The sequence below is a fragment of the Amphiura filiformis genome, chromosome 2 (assembly GCF_039555335.1).
Source record: "Amphiura filiformis chromosome 2, Afil_fr2py, whole genome shotgun sequence".
NCBI lineage: Eukaryota > Metazoa > Echinodermata > Ophiuroidea > Amphilepidida > Amphiuridae > Amphiura > Amphiura filiformis.
In genome coordinates, this window is record NC_092629.1 from 37,680,372 (window position 1) to 37,697,550 (window position 17,179).

At 37.4% G+C, this 17,179-nt stretch overlaps 1 protein-coding gene across 5 annotated transcripts in view; it reads right to left on the reverse strand.

The window, feature by feature from the left end:
• The window catches only part of LOC140146174 (putative ferric-chelate reductase 1), a 56,811-nt gene that overhangs the window by 12,811 nt on the left and 26,821 nt on the right, over positions 1-17,179 (reverse strand). For 3 of the 5 annotated variants that reach the window (XM_072167946.1, XM_072167943.1, XM_072167945.1), the window contains exons 6-12: positions 16,540-16,653; positions 13,078-13,193; positions 10,698-10,793; positions 9,564-9,667; positions 8,562-8,620; positions 7,395-7,550; positions 5,563-5,654 (exon numbers count right to left, since the gene is read on the reverse strand). In XM_072167946.1, coding sequence (XP_072024047.1) covers positions 5,563-5,654; positions 7,395-7,550; positions 8,562-8,620; positions 9,564-9,667; positions 10,698-10,793; positions 13,078-13,193; positions 16,540-16,653 — 737 coding nt within the window. Of the gene's footprint in view, positions 1-2,869; positions 2,918-5,071; positions 5,141-5,562; positions 5,655-7,394; positions 7,551-8,561; positions 8,621-9,563; positions 9,668-10,697; positions 10,794-13,077; positions 13,194-16,539; positions 16,654-17,179 lie in introns of all 5 variants that reach the window. The other 2 variants (XM_072167942.1, XM_072167944.1) reach the window with 2 other exon arrangements.

A 17,179-nucleotide genomic window follows, 5' to 3' on the forward strand; every position in this document is an offset into this window, starting at 1 on the left:
GTTGGTTTCCCCCAATACAATGACTCATGCTACACCACTGATTTAAACAGAGTTCTTGCCCCACATGAAAAGTTTTACAAATGTGATACTTGCCAAGTACTACCTTGAGTAATTTTTTATCAATGTTGTAATTGATCATTTTATTTTATATTTTAGTGCACATATATTTCTTTTTGGAATAGGCACCAGGTTTTACTTTCCATTCATAATTAATTAGCAATTACAAAGTGTGCCATTGTAAAATAACAACATTTACACAAAGATACACAAGGCAGCTACTTATGAATCTGAACACTTCATATGCTTCCTCTTATTCATGACTTTATTTAACCTTTATAAGAGAGATAAGATGTTGAGGGGTCTATCTATATGCAATAGCTGCCCTATAGACATTTGTCATTTCTGCATTCTATATTGTACACATACCGTATCTACAAAATTAATATGACTCATGGCAGCTATTGCAGATGGGATATTCTTGCACTTACGTCACAATGTGTCGGATAGAAACCTGTGAGAAATCTGGTAGTTGCTGATTTCCAATCGCCGGAAGGAGGTTTGATCCTAACCTTAACTCTAACCGAAACCCTACCTCTAACTCTAACCCTAACACCTTAACCCTAACTCTAAGCCAATCCCTAAATCTAACCCTTAACTCCAATATGTGACCGTCCAGGTCGAAACGCTCGTAAAGTCGGCCCCTGGTCAATTTTGTTTTCTTCCGTGTTTAGAAAATATATATCATAAGCTTTACAATGATATATCATTTGACTTCAAACAATATCCAGAAGCGGAGTTATGGCTTGTTAAACTTTGCTCCTTCAGTAAAAGGGTACATTATTTTGGTGCTACATTATTTCTCTTTTTCCACATCGCTGGTATTACATATCAAATTGTCATAATTGGCAGTCACTTCAAATCATCCCCAAGTCAACAAGGTTCAGGAATGTCCTCTCATTGTTGATTGTTAATTAACCCATCACTTGAACAGGATTTGGCCAAAGCAAACAAAGACTAGAGCTATTTACTAACTCTATACATAAGTAAAGCTTATTATCGTCTTCAACAATAGGATTAAAGATTAAAGTTTGACCGACACTAAAATGAGAAACATGTAGGACAAAAATTAGGTAAATATGAATACAACCTTTATGCACATTTTGCACTGTAACTCGAAATACAATTTGCCGACTTTACGAGTGGTTTGAGATGGATGGTCACATATGAGATTTCTCTAACTCTAACCCAATCCCTAACCCCAACTATCTTCCGGTGATTGCCAAGTGTTATCAAATGTTCAAGATTTTGATAAATGACATTTGTGTTCAGCCAGAGCACACTACATTTAAAAGTAAACTCTGAACCTGCATAAACAAGCAAACAAAACACCACAGCCACCTATTTGCACCCAAGTAACCTGCATTGTGCTAAAGAGCTTGCATGCCAGACTAAACCACAAACCAGATCTTGTTGAGGAATAAAAGAGAGTGGGGTGATGATGGTGGTGTGCTATTTGCTGTTGGCATGGGAGTGGTGATGGATGGTATGGTAGTGGTGGAGTAAAGGTAGGTGGGTGGGTACCAGCAGCGTTGGTTATTATAGTAGTGATGATGGTGATATGATGATGATGATGATCACAATGATGATAAAATTAATAGTGATGATGATAATAACCATGGTGATTTCATGATGATGATGATGAGCATGAAGCAGGAAATGAAGGAGGAAGAGGAGGAGGAAGAGGAGGGTATGAAGGAGGAGAAGTAGGAAGAAGAGGAGGAATAGGAATAGGAAGAGGGAGAGGAAGAGGATGATGAGGAAGATGAGGATGATGAGAGAATTGGAGGAGGAAGGAGGATAGACAGAAGAGGAGGATGATAATGAGGAGAATGAGTTTGGAGAAGATGTCAATACATGATGTAGATGCTGATGATGACAGCACAAACAAAACCTGGCTATCGACATGATCCCAATAAGGTAAGCCATACATACTACATGAACCTCCCAGAAGACTGCAATATAATGATCGACCGAGTCCTGATGCATACAATATCAAAATAAAGTAAGTCATAGTCCATTCATACAAAGATTATTTACACAAAGGCATAAACCCATAGCGGTTTGACATGCCATGAAAAAAGAAGAGAATTCAAATGAAAGCATGAAATAAGTTAAATTCCAGCAAGCATATAGACGAATCCAACGAGCCAAGTCATGGTCAGGATTTGGTCGGCCATGACGGGTCCCCGCATGCACCAAACTGGTGTAGTGACTGCCCAATTGGGTGGATTAAAGCCGCTAAAAATTCGATGTTAGATTCTTTTGTGTTGTACCCTGTCATTATTCTTTTGTCTACGTGTAACACAGGTGACAGAATGCAGTTTAAAATACCCTCCAAGGCTGCATCATTTCACATTTTAGGTCAGATGGAGCCGACAGGGACCCAACTTTGGCAGCCATTAAGGTGTAGGAATGCGTGAAATTAGATTCGTCTATATAGCCACCTGTCACAGAAGACGAGAATTTCCTCTGCCACCAAAGTGTCCCAAAATAAAAGAAGGAAGCATTTCCATCCTGCCAGTACCTTGGGCTATTCCATTTAAAATCCACACTACCCTGTGGAAGATAGGGGAGTATGAATTTCAAATGGAATGAACACGATAGCAGCTCCATTTGAAACACACCCTCCCTATAGCGGAAAATTCAGTTTGAATCTTTCGCAGAGAGTGTATGAAATTCAAATGGAGCTGCTAATGTGTTCATTCCATTTGAAATTCATATTCCCCCTGTGGCAGATATTTCCAAAATCTTCCACAGGGGGTAGTGTGGATTTTAAATGGAATAGCCCATTCAACAAGAGTAATCTTACCATTTGGAACCCGTGAGGTAGAGAAGTTTTAAATCCAGCAAACGCAACCTAGTATTAGTAAGATTATTATATTAGTTGCTTAAAAAAACGCTCCATTTGCCCTTCCATTAGCTGTGCGCAAATACATCCCTTATTATGCATAGGTGCTTAGAATCGTGAGTTTAAAAAGAAGCGAAACAGATCAAAAGTGACAAAGCACAAAAAATTAATCACTTGAAAATTTCCACTTTTACAATATGGCGATGTAGACATAGCACTAATGTTTCCTCATATGTGACATGATCAAGGGGAATGAGTAGGATGTTGCTAATATTGTTTTTGAGATATTGGCAAAAACAGTGTTCTAATTCTTTTGTTTTATATTGTTTTAGCCACTGATAAATTGCTCATAACTCTGTAATCAGATGTCCGATTATAATGGGGTTTGCATCAAACTGTAGCATATGTAAACTGCCAGAAAATGATGTAAAAAACTTCTAATTGAAAAGGGCTGACCTGTGACTCATTCCCTTTGATCATGTCACATTATTAATGAACCAAACATACATGCAACAATAAACTGCCCATTAGTACTACTCCCTATTCCAGAAAAATACAGAACTAATTTTTTTGAATAAAAAAATATTATCCAGTTTTGCCACATGAAACATAGCTAAATCCTAATCCTTTAGTTAGTCCTAATTAGCGATAAAAGTTTAAATTTTAATATTTAGCCAATTTTTTGGAAATAAGAGCCAAAAACATGCATTTTTAAGGTGGTTTTTTTTTGTATGCTGTGACAATCAAGCCCAAAGACTTGCACTTAGACTAGTTTTAGTTTATGCTTTTCTAATTTTTGGAAAAGACATGTTTCTTTCTTATAACCAACCATTTATTAAAGTGACACAAAAAAAGTGAAAATAAGATCAAATTTCGGCATATACTCAAGAATTTGAATGCTTAAACTTGTACCTAAGTCTGTATTTTTGTGACTCGATTATCAGAAAACATGCTGAAAATGCATGTTTTTTACACTTTTCTCAAGAAATTAGTAAAATAGTGAACTTTTTCTTTTATTTCCATTTAGGACTAAATGGATGATTAGGATTGAGCTATGTTTCATTTAGCACAATGTTTTAATCCAAAAAAAAATAGTGCTGTATATTTCTGGAATGGGGAGTAGGACCATTTCAACATATTGCAATCGAAGGCCATTTTAGTACGGATACTGTGCAATGGGCTATATTCCAGTTGAATCGATACACCACCTATATGACCTGAAAATCATCCACACAGGGAGTGTGGATTTTAAATAGGATTACCTGCATGGGTGACTCCATTTGAGATTAAGGTCAAGTTTTCCACAGGGGGTGTATGGATTTTAACTAGAATAGCCCGATATAGGGACAGTTTATCTGCTGTTCATAAGTATAGTGAATCATCACAAGAACAGTGACAGAAGTGGGTTAAGTGCAATAGCTGTCCTGTGAACATTTGGCAATAATGTACATAGTATATTGTACTCATCTACACATGGCAACTATTGCACTTACCCACTTCTGGCACTGAGCAGTCAAATAATGTTAACATAAGGTCATCAACCACCTGCCTTGCATATGCAATTGAGCAAAAAAAAATCGGGTGAAAAATTCAAACCCATTCAATGCAATGAGAGAATGCCTTGTAATGCTTTTATTTCCAAGTTCCTAAATATCATTCCAAATAGCTTGATTAAACCTTACTTTGATACTCAAGATGCAAAAATTAGCCGTTCATCATGCATTCATTCTCAAAAGACAAACCAAACATAACTCATTATCTCTCGGCTAAAATTACCAACACAATAAAACTGTAAATCTTCCCATGCATCCCATGATGCAATTGGCCTATTCTGTTTACAAACCACACACTTTCATGACTATTGTGGAATTCCAACTAAACTCAGTAGTTTTAGCAATTCCAGATCAAACAATGTTCACCCAAAAACAGTGTAAAAGGAGTAGAAGATTTTGGAATTCCAACAAAATTGTATATTACACTTATAAATTACAGAAGAAAACATAAAGCATTTGAACCATTTTGAAAATGCAGTCTACTTTGCTCAAGTTTTCACTTTCATCAACAAACCATGTGTACACGCACTTATGCCTATGATGCACACATTCGATTAGTTTTTCAAGACCATGCACAAAACTACAACCACGTTGCAAGGTGGTGACATACCCCTTTCCTTAACGTATGAATACTAGGAAAACCGATATCAAAACTGGGTGGTAACATGATTGTATTTGCCTGAAGTCAAAACACGATTAAACATCAAACTATCAATTGAGCAGTAGCAGCACCTGTGTGGTTCCACCCGGTTCCGTCCAGTTCCCATTGTTTAGAACAAAACAACTGGTCGGAACCGGACGGAACTGGCGGCCGAGTTTTGATTTCACCCCTAAGCCTTTGTGAGTAGAGCCGAGATGTCGTCATTTGACGTCAAGCCGATGCGCACATCATTTAGTGAACATCGCTACTGCGCATTTCAAAGCCGTGAAGTTCGCAGAACGATGTGCGCATTGGCGTGACAAAATCTCAGGTTTACCTGCAAAGGCTTATGGGATTTAACGAAAAGGTCTATTATGAAGGGAAAACAATCCTTAAAATCGCACATGATTTATTATCTTTAAAAACTTCAATCCATGGGTTTGTTTGTTTGTGTTTCTTACCTCTGGTGGTGGTGCATAACTGTCATTTTGTGATAAATGCTGTTGAGATGACCCCTTGTCGCTGCCATGTAGCGGGATGTCATTAGTACGCCCTGATGGATTCAAAACATGACCATATGCATTAGTAACAACTATACTAATTGGCTACAAAGAGGACTATATCATACAAGTGGTTTTCTGATTTGATTTGATTTGATTTGTTCGGGTTTTGACAACCCTGGATAACCCAAGAAAGCCTCTATTGAAGCTTATTTCCATTGGGGTCCATTTGAACACCGGGACGGGTTGGGAACAGTCAGGGGTTAACACCCTACTCTTTTTGAAACTGCCTGCGAGATACATGTATACAGGTATAGCTCTCTGTACACGGGACCGACGGCTTAACATCCCCTCCGAAGGACGGAGTACTTTCATGATACATTTACCCAATTCTAAATTAATCATGGGGATTAATCTACAGATGTTGCCAATTCATTTCAGACATTTTTTTCCAAGTCAATATCCCAGGAAATCTCCACGCCGGGAATTGAACCTTGGACCTCATGCACTAAAGTCAAGTACCCTAACCATTAGATCACTCTCTCCCGACACCTACTTTGTGTGCATGGCGACGTAGCAACCTTGTCTTCTATATCATATATATACAAGCTGTATCAAAATGATTGGTACCCATCAGTTTAGTTTTCACTGCTAATAATGGACGAGTCTGATACTTAAAATTCAATATAAGAACCAAATAATTTGTAGATTAATTGTATAAATTGAATTGGATATTTCAAGAGTATCCAATGTAGCATTTGTAAGAGGCATGCTTTTCAATAAAAATAAATCTTTGGGGTATCCCATTTAAATTCTACACTCTCCCTATGTAAGATTTTGGAAATACCTTCTACACAGGGAGTATGACTTTCAAATAAAATGAACATATTATAGGCAGGTTCATTTGAATTTCCTGCTTGGTAATCAACTTGGGGGGTTGATTTTGTAGCTGTTTAAAAAAAACCTGAAACCAGTAGCTTTTTAGCGAACGCTAGGGATCGGGGAAATTCAGCATCGAAGTGGTTACGTAATTCTCTTGGTTACCGGATCACGCTACTTTGGTATGCCTTCGAGTGCCATATACTTTATGTGGTGATCATTTCGATCGTGGTTCATTACTCTAGCTCGTGATCCCGTTGACATAGTAACATTACGTAACCCGATACTGAATAGGCTATGAGGGTATCACCCCAAAAAATTTTTTTGTTCTTTTTATGATCAAATATAATCATCCACTTCCGGGAATGTAATTTTCTTTTAATCTGGACAATCCGGATTGGATCTTGATCCGGAAAAAAATCAGAAAACTTACATCCTTGTGATTTTGATGTTCAACAAACTAAAACTTTTTAAAGTTTGAAAATATCACATATATGGTCTAAATGCTTTCATCACCCAGAATGCACCATGACTGCTTGGTAAATCATCAATGAGTGACCTTTGACCTAGTTATCATGTGACCTTTGTCCCCTTACCTTGGCTGTCTGTCAAACATCTTTATATTTCAAATAAGAGCCACACAATGTAATGGAAGAAAATAAATGCTTTGATCACCCAGAATGCACTGTGATGGCTTTGTAAATCATCAATGTGTGACCTTTGACCTAGTTATCATGTGACCTTTGTCCCCTTACCTTGGCTGTCTGTCAAATACCTTTGTATTTCAAATAAGAGCCACACAATGTAATGGAAGAAAATGAATGCTATTATCACCCAGAATGCACTGTGATGGCTTGGTAAATCATCAATGTGTGACCTTTGACCTAGTTATCATGTGACCTTTGTCCCCTTACCTTGGCTGTCTGTCAAACACCTTTGTATTTCAAATAACAGCCACACAATGTAATGGAAGAAAATGAATGCTATCATCACCCAGAACACACGGCTTGGTAAATCATCAATGAGTGATACAAAATCGCCATTATTAAGTCCAATGATTATGGTTACCACTGTAAAAGAAAAGACACATTATTCAGACTTTTACATAAGGAAAAGTCTTGAACTCTCTGCACACAGGTGTTGATGTGTTTTAAATTGTCTTTAAAAATTTCAAAAATACATGTATCAGAATTGTACATTTCCATGTCCATATTTGAAATCAGCATGCAAAATGCATTAAAAAAAAGTACATACAAGCCCACTTTAATTGGTTACGTGGTCCTTGAGATGGCTCTTAATATTTTGAGGAAACATCTCAAAACTTGGGACTTTTAATTTAAGAATTGTTGTCCACTGATTACAGTTATCACTGAAAAGAAAAGACATGTTATTCAGATACATGTATGTGTTGAATAAATTTTCAATTTTATTTGTTTATTTCAAAACCTTACCATGCTTGTAAGATTTCATGAATGAAAAGGCTGGGTACCCTGTTTCAACCACTGGGTCTCCGCTGAGCATGCAGTTGGAGTTTCCTCTTTTTTGGTAAAACACCAGACCTCTTATACTACAATCCCGGTCATAATTGTTCAAACACTTTAACATGAGTACTGCAAATATGCCCCTCTTTCCCCCCGGATCAATGTTGGTAGTTGTTTATTTGGCCATGCACCCTTAGAGACATCCAACATTGATGGGGGAGGGCTGTAGTAGTAGGAACGGGTTCAGACTTAACACCAAAGAAAGCTAAATTTCAGTATGTTAAGTATAACTAAAATACGGGTTAAAACAATTCTCCTTTTACACAAGTGTTTGAACGACTTATGGCCGGGATTGTAGCTTCTCCAAGAATTGATCCTTGTCTCAGGTGCTTTATCAGATGGCATGACCTTGCATGCCATGAAAATTCCAAGGTCAAACTTGGTTTCCCACAAAAGATCATTTCTCCCATATTCTGCAGGCATTTGGAATGCCCTGCCAGCAAATTGCAGCTTCAATGGCGCTAACCTATCAGCGGTACCCAATTAGATAATTGCTGTTAATGTCTATCTAACATAATTTTTTTTTTTTAAAACACTTACTTGCTAGAGTATGTCCACCTGTCCCAACAAACCAATGAGCCCAGTTGAATATCGGACGTCTGAAATGGTTAAATGTGAGAAAGAATATAATTATAAGTAACTAGGTGTAACTGTGGCAAGCCTATGTATGAAGGTATAATTGAAGACCGAATTAAAAAGACTAGTTTGCAAAAAGCCCTACTGTGCATGTCAGCAACCGATCACGTCACACCTTTGCCCTGACGTCAGGCGCTTAAACTAGTCTTTTTAATTAGTCTTCAGTTATATGTAAGGCCAAGCCTGGGTGCACAATAATATTCTATAACGTAATATGTGGCAAAATCTAATCCAATTAGACCAAAGTCAGCAATAATGAAATTAATATATAGACAAAATTAAGGAGCAAAAAAACACATTAAAAGGCATACAAGAAAAAATTCATTACTTTGCAACCAAGCATCCCTGGGATTTATTTATGATTTCAATATCAGTAAGTTTTGGTAGTATAATGCAGGGACACGATTTGGGTGCAAATTACTGGGTCGATTTGCGCCGTGATTTGTGCTGGATGACAGATACTCGACTAAGAATTGACTAATGTCAAAAAAACAAGCAAAAAAAAACAAGAAAAGTTTTTTCTTAAAAAACTGAAAAAAAAATGGAAGTCATAGACCCTAAATAACTTGTTATTCAATGTTGGAAACTGGAGATATCTGGAAACATACTGCTACGAAAAAAAAGAAGAAAAAAAAATGCTGTTTTTTTTTCAAAGCTGAATAAAGTTGTGTCTTTAGGCCTACATAGATGCACCAGACAGCAACAAGAACTTCGCGCTACACCCTTGTGATGTTCTCCAATTTTTGGAAAATCGATTGGAACTCCATGAATTGGGTGAGGAGAATCAACTTTGATTCTTCCCGGCCCTGTTATGGTTATAACTTAACTAAAAAAATTGTAACTTTGGTCTGAGTGGATCAGATGGTGATGCTTAGTTATACCATAATGATGCTTAGATGACAGTACCTTGGTTCTCCTGGATGCGGCCTGAACAGCGCCATCACAGGGTTGAGTATCACACAGAATGTAACGATTGTACCAAACAAAGCATGTAGAAACCGAGGTAGACCCTGCAGATAGATAAATGAATAGATAAAACACTTGTCATATACACTTTAGTCATGTGCAAGGGTGAAATTTTGCAAGTGACAGGTGCCATTCCACACCTGTGAGTCCTGTATTATGGCCCTGTTGAAGATAAAAGTAACGGAACCAGGCAAAGATTTTTGGCCCAAAGTGTCACCCGTCATGCTCATTAACATACAAAATATAAACCAAAAAAACACTACATCTGTGAAAAAGTAAGCTAATTTTTACTCAAAATATTGAATATTTCTAATGTATTTTCAACAAAATGCAGTGACAACTTTGATCTTCTACCTAATATATTTTGCCATCTTTTTCTTGTTATTTACCTTGGGGGTCATAATTTGGCAGTATATTGCCTGGTTTACTAGACAAGTGTTAAAAATTGTTGATCGCACTGAGGACGATTGTATATAATTTTTGACTGATTTTTTGCGCTGCAATTTAGAGTTGGGGGAGCAATCATTTGTGCAATTCCAGCCTTCTACTTATCCCATCTGGTGTCACAAAATATCCCGAATAGATGAAGATTAATGCTGCTACAGTGCAGAGAAATGTCATCGCCATAGTTCTGATGCAACTGGCAATGGGGGGTAGGGGTACGGGAGAGGGGAGGGGGAGGGAGAAGGGGCAGGGAGGGATGAGGGGCAGGAAGGGAGGATAATCACCTTCTACTTATCTCATCTGGTGTAACAAATATCCCGAATGGATGAAGATTATGATGAATGCTGCTACAGTGCACAGAAATGTCATCGTCATGAAGGTACGATGCAACTAGCAATGGAGGGAGAGGGGGAGGGGGAGAAGGTGGGAGGGGGAAGGGGTAATCATCTTCTACTTACCTAATCTGGTGTGATATAGAATCCTGTGTGGATGAAGATTATGATGAATGATGCTGCAGTGCAGAGAAATGTCATCAACTAAAAGATATGATATGCAACTAGCAATGGAGGGAGAGGGAGAGGGGAGAGGGAGGGAGAGTGGGAGGGGCAGGGATAATAATCTTCTACTTACCTCATCTGGTGTGAAATAGTATCCAGTGTGGATGAAGATTATGATGAAAGCTGCTACAGTGCAGAGAAATGTCATCACCATAAAGGTACGATGCAACTAGCAAGAGAAAACAGAAAAAAAGTATCAAATATCAGCTTCTTAAGTATAAATATACACATATACTGAAAAGCATGTATCACACAGTGTGTTTCTTCTACTAAGCAAATGGTTGCGTGTGAATTCAAGTGAATTTGGGGTGATGCGAGGAATACACGGTAACAACCAGAGCAGAAACAGATCGGGTGAAGGTGAATGCGTGGTGATGCAAGTGAATCCGTCAACCACAATTTGAGGTGGTTAAGGGCTGGGGTATGAACGTTTGGACAGTATTTATTTTGGGACATTAGAGCACATCAGACATATCGAATTGCATTCTGAATACAAAGAATGTCCTTCTGATATCAAATAATTTTGATTTTTTGAAATTCGCAATTTAATACACATTTTATGGCAAATCATTAAAAATTGATATTTTTGATATTTAACAGTACTTGAAGTAAACTTTATAAATCTGATGATTTATACTTAAAGTGTATGTAGGTGGGATAAAAAGCCGACGATCAATTGAAAATTTTGACCTTTCATATTGAAGATATGGATTTTTTTCCCCAAAACACCAAACAAAAATAAGGTCTTTTGGGAAAAAATCCATATCTTCAATATGAAAGGTCAAAATTTTCAATTGACTGTCGGCTTTTCTCCCTGCTACATACACTTTAAAAATATATCATTAGATTTATATAATTTACTTCGAGGACTGTTATATATCGAAAATTTGAAAAATATCAAATTTTTATAATTTGTCATAAAATTTGTATTATATTGTGATTTTCAAAAATGAAAATTATTTGATATCAGAAAGACATGCTTCAGTATTCAGAATGCAATTCGATAGGTCTGAGGTGCTCTCATGTCCCACAGAAAAATACTGTCGAAAACGCATAATAAATGCTCATTTTAGATCCCTTAATAGTGGTGAATATGCGCAGCGTTCACAGTAGAAACAGTCTGGGTGACGATTTGTGGGGGACACTGGAAGTTAGCCTACTAGAATACAGTACGAGGATTCATAATCTGAACTTGAAGGTCACAAAAACTATTTTCTGGACTATTAAATATGTGGGTAGTGAATTATTACCCTGCATTTACAGGGCAGTAGAAACAACACGATGAAGGTGAGAGGATTAAAATGTTGTTAAAGGTGACAGCGCTTGGTATGCAAGGTGCTCAGTATAATCACTTTGAAAGCTACACAGTACAACAAAACCAAGCACACCCCTTCATTGTCAACATAATAACCAGTCCTAAACATCAACATCCAGCGCAGCATCAATTTATACCAGTCTACCTACTTCCCTAGAATAGTCACATGTTGGAATGAGCCGTTCCAGTTCAAACCCATACACTCCATGTATGGAAGACAAATGGAATCACCCATTACGGTCCCTGTTTGAAATTTACACCCCCTGTGTGAAAGATTAAGGTCATGTCTTCCATAGAGGGTGTATGGATTTCAAATGGAATAGCTCATTCTACTTCCAATTCACCCGGTACAAATCCCAACACATTCAACTTTTCAACATGGTCTCTGGACCCTCATCAACAGAGGGCAGATCATCATAAGTAGACCCACATATCCCAACTTCAGGTCATGTCTTTGCGGCTGCAGTCAACAGCAACAGCGACAGCCAATCGTGATCTACTTGATCTACTTGCTTCATCAATGGTTGGTTTTCTACTCTGCACTATAAATGTTGTCTACAATGTCATTTGGTGTGAACACATGCAATGTTAACCTGGGCAAGTATGCCCTTTGTAACATGTCCTGTACAATGTACATCGCAGGTCGTTGATAAACAATGATACCACTTACTGGAGCTTGTGTGTGTACCAGCAGTCTATATTATCTATTTTGTGATCCTAGCATCATCTTTTTATGACATTTTTCAGTAGATATCCATAAAAAAAGCCTATTCCCAAAATTTCAATTGATTCCAATTTTGCGTTAGCAAGTTATGCGTTGTAATTTTGTTCTGTTAACCGAACGTAATTCAAATTTAACGATAATTTTGCTCAAGTGAATAAATTCATCTGCAAGAAATTTTTGTACATAAACATTATGAAGCTAGAGGTTTCCAGTGGAATAAAACTTTTTTTGTGAAAAGTGAGGGATGAGGCTGTTGATCATAAAATGCCCCTTTAACAAAATCTGCAATGTCAATGTGCTTCTATCTTCCTTTCGGCCCGTTTCAGTCAGCAATTAACCTACATGTAATGTTGAATCACTTTAAGCAAAACCAACCTACACCATCAACACTGGTAAAGACGGACACTAACTTACCGCAAACCACACTGCTACGCCACATATCTTGGTATCAGGCCACATAGGTTTGAAGAATCTAGCCATGACTATGCCAACACTAGCAAAACCTACCCATGCTATTACCATCAGTGACCCTGTAATATAAGCAAGAACAAATTAATGAAAATACATGCTGTCTGACATACACTTGAACGATCACTCGCACATGTTTAAAGTTTTACTTCACCAATGGCTGACGAATAATATAAATACATGGTTGACAAAACGAAAGGAGCAGAACTCAAAAAACAATAATAAACAAAAAACAAATCACTCCTTAAAATTCATGTTACTCCCACTATCTAATCTTAAACTTAAATAATCTAAAACAAAAACTAATTCCAACCCTTGCTATGACCCAGAGCTGCCAACTTAAAAATATTTTTCAGTATTCTTAGGGCTTGAAAATCAGTATTTACTGGTAAAAGCAGGATATACTAAGGTACAAAAGCATTTGGTATTTTTCGGTATATTCAATATTCTTCAGTAAAATCAGTACAAAATGCTGGGAAAAAGTACCAGTTGGTAGCCCTGATAATCCTAGCTCACGGTACACCTGAGACCTAACCCTAGACCTTAGTAAATAGGAAACTTTCTTTCCTGAAGGCACCACGTAAACAATGCCTAGAAAAGCTGCTATTTGCCTTGTAAAAGTACGATAATTTTCCACTATTTTCTGCAATTCCCTTTCTCCGATCGGCATCGGATGAATCAACCTTCCTTTTACGCGCTACTAACCAATCATGGGTCATGGGGAGTTTGATAGTGATGTCAGGTGTAAACTAGTCATTTTAATTATGTCTCAGATTATAGTTGGCAGCTCTGGTAACCCTAGCTCTAATGCTATCATATCATATATATGATATATACCCAAATAGACTACTCTATAGTCTGTATGCTTTCCTGGTAACCCTAGCTCTAAAGCTACCATATCATATATATGATATATACCCAAATAGACTACTCTATAGTCTGTATGCTTTCCTGGTAACCCTAGCTCTAATGCTATCATATCATATATATGATATACCCAAATAGACTACTCTATAGTCTGTATGCTTTCCTGGTAACCCTAGCTCTAAAGCTACCATATCATATATATGATATATACCCAAATAGACTACTCTATAGTCTGTATGCTTTCCTGGTAACCCTAGCTCTAATGCTATCATATCATATATATGATATACCCAAATAGACTACTCTATAGTCTGTATGCTTTCCTGGTAACCCTAGCTCTAAAGCTAACATGCTGTGCCCAAAGAACCTACACTATAGTCTGTATGCCTTGCTTGAGAAAATGTATACTTTTATACAATGTACTTACCATCAGTACTTTTAGAAAAACAATAAAAAACAAGATCTAAATTACTGCTTCAAGGAAGGCATCAAACTATAGGGGAGGCCAGACTGCAAGACTCCTTGGTTTAAGACATTCACAAGTTATTTACAACTGGAAACACTGTTTTCCACTAATTGTTAAAGCTCATTAAAACTATCAGACTACATTGGGCTATTCCAGTTGAAATCACACACAGTAACACCCTATATGGAAGGCATGACCTCAATATCCCACAAGGGGGGAGGGGGTTAGATTTTAAATGGATTCACCCATTCAGGTAACCCCCATTTGGAACTCACACTCCCTGTGTAGAAGATTAAGGTCATATCTTCCATAGGCGAAGTATGGATTTCAATTAGACGTCATTAAACTTTGTCATAGGTGTGTATTTCAAAATTGCTTGCGTAAAGTTAAGCAACAGAGCGTACATGCAAGCGTACAAGGGTGGCTTGTCGGTGCGTTTGTGGCAAAACCAGACTTGAGATGAACAAAAGCATAAGAGATTATGTTTAGAGTTCAGATGCAAAACGTGTTGTACAAAATTTTCAAATTTTTCGAGGTCAGGCCACCCATATGTGCCGTTCCATTTAAAATCCACACTACCCCTGTGGAAGAGTTTGGAAATATCTCCCACAGGGGGAGTATGAATTTCAAATGGAATGCACACATTAGTAGCTCCATTTGAAACACACCCTCCCACAGAGGAAGATTCAGGTTGACTCTTTCTTAGAGGGTGTGTGCAATTCAAATGGGAGCTGCTATAATGTGTTCATTCCATTTGAAATTCATGCTCCCCCTGTGGAAGATATTTCCAAAATCTTCCACAGGGGTAGTGTAGATTTTAAATGGAATGGCCCAGAGTGTTGTCACAATGCTTTAAAAGTTCCAAGTTACATTTTGGAAGTACAAATTTACATGTAGCACATACATGTATTTTCTAATTTTCTTCTAATTGATATTAGATACACTTGCCACTTGCCAATCTCAAATATGAGGCCTAAAAATGGCTGCATTGGCGTAACTTAGCCAAAAAAATGAGGGTAAGTATTGATGGATATTCTGTCTGATGCTGCTACTTGTTGCACTACGTTTGATCCTGTAGAGCATGCACCTTGAGCAACATCACCAATGTACCATTCCTATTTATCCTCGGCTGCAGACACTGCAAATGTAAAGCTTGTACAAATACTGAGCACAGCCATTGTGATTTGATGTGTTAGAATTCCGTTTCTTGTGAGGAGCACCTTTTTTCTGTTTTTTGGTGGGGTTTTTCCCAGGGCAAAAAAAGAGCTTAAGTAATACGCAAATACTACAATTTTTTTGGCCTCAGTTAAGAATGAAGTTCAGTTTAGTCAACCAACCATCACTAGCTAGCAATATATTATGAGTACTGAGGGATTTTTTCACCTGGCTCCTGTATCCTTAATAATCATGTTTCAGTCAGTACACAAATACCACTATATGAAAGGAATAAGATCAGAGATCTCCGGGTTTATTATAAAACTTAAATTTTACTGCAATTACAGTACTTCAGGCTTAGTCTTTCACATGGTATTTTAGTACACCATTGGGCATTACAATTAATATGCAAAACGTAGAAATTTAACAAATTGAGGGCGTTGCTGTGCATGGAGCAAATCACACATATGGCTTTAACCACAGCCATGGCAAATGGAAGTAAATCACTATAGTCTGACCAGTATAAGGTGAAACATGACCCCATTAATTAATCTTTGTTATCTCATACACCCTGTCCGAAGTCATGTTATATATTTCTCGAAATGGTCTCAGTAACTAAAGTATGTTCCACCATAAGTTGGTACATTGTAACATGACCTTTGTCCCATTTGTGTACAATCTGTGCATTTTGGTGAAGGTCGTGTTCCACCTTGTACTGGTTATATAATTGAAGATTGAATTAAAAAAACTCGTTTGCATCTGGCGTCAGGGCAAAGCCACGATATGATTGGTTGCTGACCTGCACAGTACAGCAATTTTGGTCTGGTTGACAGGACCTTATACACAAACTACTAAACTAGTCTTTTTATTTCGGTCTTCAATTCTAGTAAGATACACCTTCGATCTTACGTGTACCGTACCGTGTGATTTCTGCAGTGGTAATCCTTCCATGCCACCTACAGCATCTTCAAAGTCTGTAAAGGAAAACTGCTCAGGACTACCAGTTTTGGTCGCACCATGGTACACTACGTTACCTGCAAGAAAACGAACACAAAATTGTTTAAAAAAACACTCATGGCTAAAAAAAGTTTCAAGTAGCTGTTTTTGAACTTTTTGGGTTTTTTATTTGAGAAATACAGAAAAACAACCAAAGAATTAATGAAAACATTGTTCAAAGGATTTTCCCCTCATTTACATGTATTCTTTTATTGTTTATGACATCAATAAATACTATGAATAAGAACTTACAAATTTTCCTAAAACTTAAACTAAAAACATATTTAGAGATCTGTATCAACAATCTGATTTTTTTTTTTTTTGAACACTTGCTCTTTATTCACATGGTCTTCTTACCAAAGTGTGCATACATGTATACATGTATATGAGTCACTGGAAACCAAGAATTATTATACATGATGTAGTGTTGCCTCAATGTTCAACTTATGCATACCCTTCCTCTTTCCCTGTGCACCAATCAATGTTGGGAGAGGGTATGGTGAAGATGAGCACATTGTGCATTACAACATTATACAAGGGTAGAAGGGGAACCATTTCCAATTA